The sequence below is a fragment of the Mesoplodon densirostris genome, chromosome 16, assembly GCF_025265405.1.
Source record: "Mesoplodon densirostris isolate mMesDen1 chromosome 16, mMesDen1 primary haplotype, whole genome shotgun sequence".
In the NCBI taxonomy this organism is placed as follows: Eukaryota; Metazoa; Chordata; class Mammalia; order Artiodactyla; family Ziphiidae; genus Mesoplodon; species Mesoplodon densirostris.
Genome location: NC_082676.1, coordinates 6639184 through 6641642, shown reverse-complemented (window position 1 = coordinate 6641642; position 2459 = coordinate 6639184). Strand labels below are relative to the sequence as shown.

General features: G+C 45.3%; 1 protein-coding gene across 1 annotated transcript; it reads left to right on the top strand.

Moving 5' to 3' along the window:
• The first annotated feature begins 200 nt into the window (after positions 1-200).
• On the top strand, positions 201-1915 carry LOC132476858 (protein FAM209-like). Its single transcript, XM_060079085.1, is given in 3 exon segments — positions 201-398; positions 400-714; positions 1649-1915. Coding segments are annotated over 3 exon segments (780 nt in total).
• Positions 1916-2459: the final 544 nt, after the last annotated feature.

The window sequence follows — 2459 nt, the reverse complement described above, 5'->3', positions numbered from 1 at the left end:
AGCCTCTGTTTTTTTGGTTGTTTTTTTTTTTTAGCCTCTGGTTTAATATCTTTCTTTCCCACTAGGCTCTCGGCTCCACAGGGGCACATGCCCGGGCTGCTGTGCTCACCACAGCGTCTGCAGTCAACAAATAGAAAAACAAAAATAGATGGACTCTCCCAGTAGAGCATGAGGGTCAGAAAGAACATACTGGCAAGGAGATGGCCTTCTATCACTCCCCCGCCTCTCTTTTTATTGCCCACTGGAAATTTCACCATTTCCCTTTAAGCCCTACTCCCAGGCAACCCCTGCGAGCCTCTTTATCCTCTGCCCTGAAGTCATCACAATGGCCAGAGCTGGTTCTGGCTCAGGGCCTCTGTGACATCACCAACCGCCCAGCCCAGCCCTGGTGCCCAGGCCTGGTTCCCAGTCTCCGGGTGCAAGGGCAGACCAACCCACCATGAGCCACTTTGTCCCCCATCTCTGCTCACCATGTGGACGCTGAAATGGTTCTTGTTCTTTGCTCTGTGCCTCTCCTGCGGCTCTGCCTTTATGTCTTCTTCCCTGAGAGAGAAAGCCAGAGAACCCAAGGAGAAGGTGCCTTGCGGAGGGCACTTTCGAATTCGGCAGGATCTCTCAGAGCATGTCCAAGGCTGGCTTGGGAGCAAGTGGCTCTGGCTTTTTTTTGTTGTCGTGCTGTATATGATGCTAAAGTTTCGAGGAGATAGCGAGAAGGTATGGTAAGGATGGCTCTGTTTTTCACACCACATTGATTCCACTGCAGAAAGCTCAGACTCAGAGGAACACATGCTCTGGTTGTTACAGGCAAGACTGTTAAGTACAACGAGTTTGAATACAGAGTACCTACTTCTGGTCCTGAGAAACGTTGGCTAACTCATTTCCCGACGTGTCCTTAGGGGGGACGGTAGATCTTAACTCACAGAGGTGGGGACTCATAGTTGAAGACCACCTTCTGTTTACTGGGCAACTAAAACCTTGGCTCAATATTTATCCTGTTAAATCAGACTTTTCAAATTGAGGATAGATTCAAGAACTTGGCGTGTTTCAGGTCAACATTTATGGAGGCAGATTCACTGCCCCTGATTTTTAATTTCCCTAGCGTTTGAATCATTACAGGTTGCTGAACTGAATGGAAATTGTATCATTATCCCAGGTAAAGGAAAAGACCTGTCGTAAAGGGTCAGAGGTGTAAAGAGGTAACAGCCTGTCCATAAGGTGGCTGAACAGCTCTGAGAAGGGGAAGGGAGAGAAATACGGCAGCATGTTTGCTCCTGGACAAACCCACCACCTCAGGATTCTGTGTCCAAACTGATGGGAGCAGGGGTTGGCAAACCTTTTCTGTAAAAGGCCAGATAGTTGATATTTTCAGCTGTGCAGCCCATTCAGTCTCTGTTGCAAGGACTCAACTCTGCCGTTTGAGCGTGAAAGCAGCTATAGACAGTATGCAAATGAACGAGCCTGGCTGTGTTCCAATAAAACATCATTAACAAAAAAAGCTGGTGGGCCGGATTTGGCCATCGTTTGCCAATCCCTGGGCTAGATCAATGCTAGAGCCAACTTCTCTTAGGTGAGCCCAGCTCTCTTAGAATTGTGTCAAAACCAGCAACGTCAACAGTATTATTCACCCTGAATATATCCTTCTTGACAGGAGCAGAATAATCCTCCTGCCCTTCAAGGCTGTTCATTTCGCTCTCCAACAAAGAAAAATCAAAATGCTTCCCCCAACAAAGACTATGCATTCAATACCCTAACCCAGCTCCAGATGGACCTTGTGAAATTCATGTCCAAGGTGCAGAATCTGAAAGCCGCCATGGCAACCGGCAGTACTCTCAAGCTTCAGAACTCAGAGGTGCCTGCAGACCCACACAATAATATTACAATATATGAGATATGGGAAGAAGAAGACTCGGAGTGAGTGGATCTGTGTGTCACAGTAGGAGAGAAAAGTTTGAGTGCTGACAAACCATATGCAAACTAATAAAACTATTCTGAAGAAAAAGAATTCTCGAATTTGGGACCTTTTTCCTTTCTCTTTTTTTAAGCTTGAAAAAAGTGTGAGGCCAGTAGCCATAGCAGTTATTGTTCTGTTTTTGCCTTCCTCACTTCCTCTAGAGCTGAGGGTGGTGAGAAGTGCGTGGACAGTGACATTAGTGTAGGGTGACATTCTTGGCCACTGTGCCATGGCCCTTGTAGAATAAGGCTTGGGAAATTTGGGGTAAGATGCTGACATTATTTTCATAATAACTATCTTTAGCTATTTTTGTAAAAGACAGAACCTTTTTTATCTTTATGATTTATTATATTACAAAGGACAACTTTATAGGTTTTAAAATGATAAAAATGATTGTTAGGAGGTATGTGTGTCAAGGGGATGGTGGATTCTAGAATCATTTCATTTTCTTACCACCAGAAAAGTCGTCTTATTCATTCTGTCTCATGGGTCCTATGCATTGACTTTT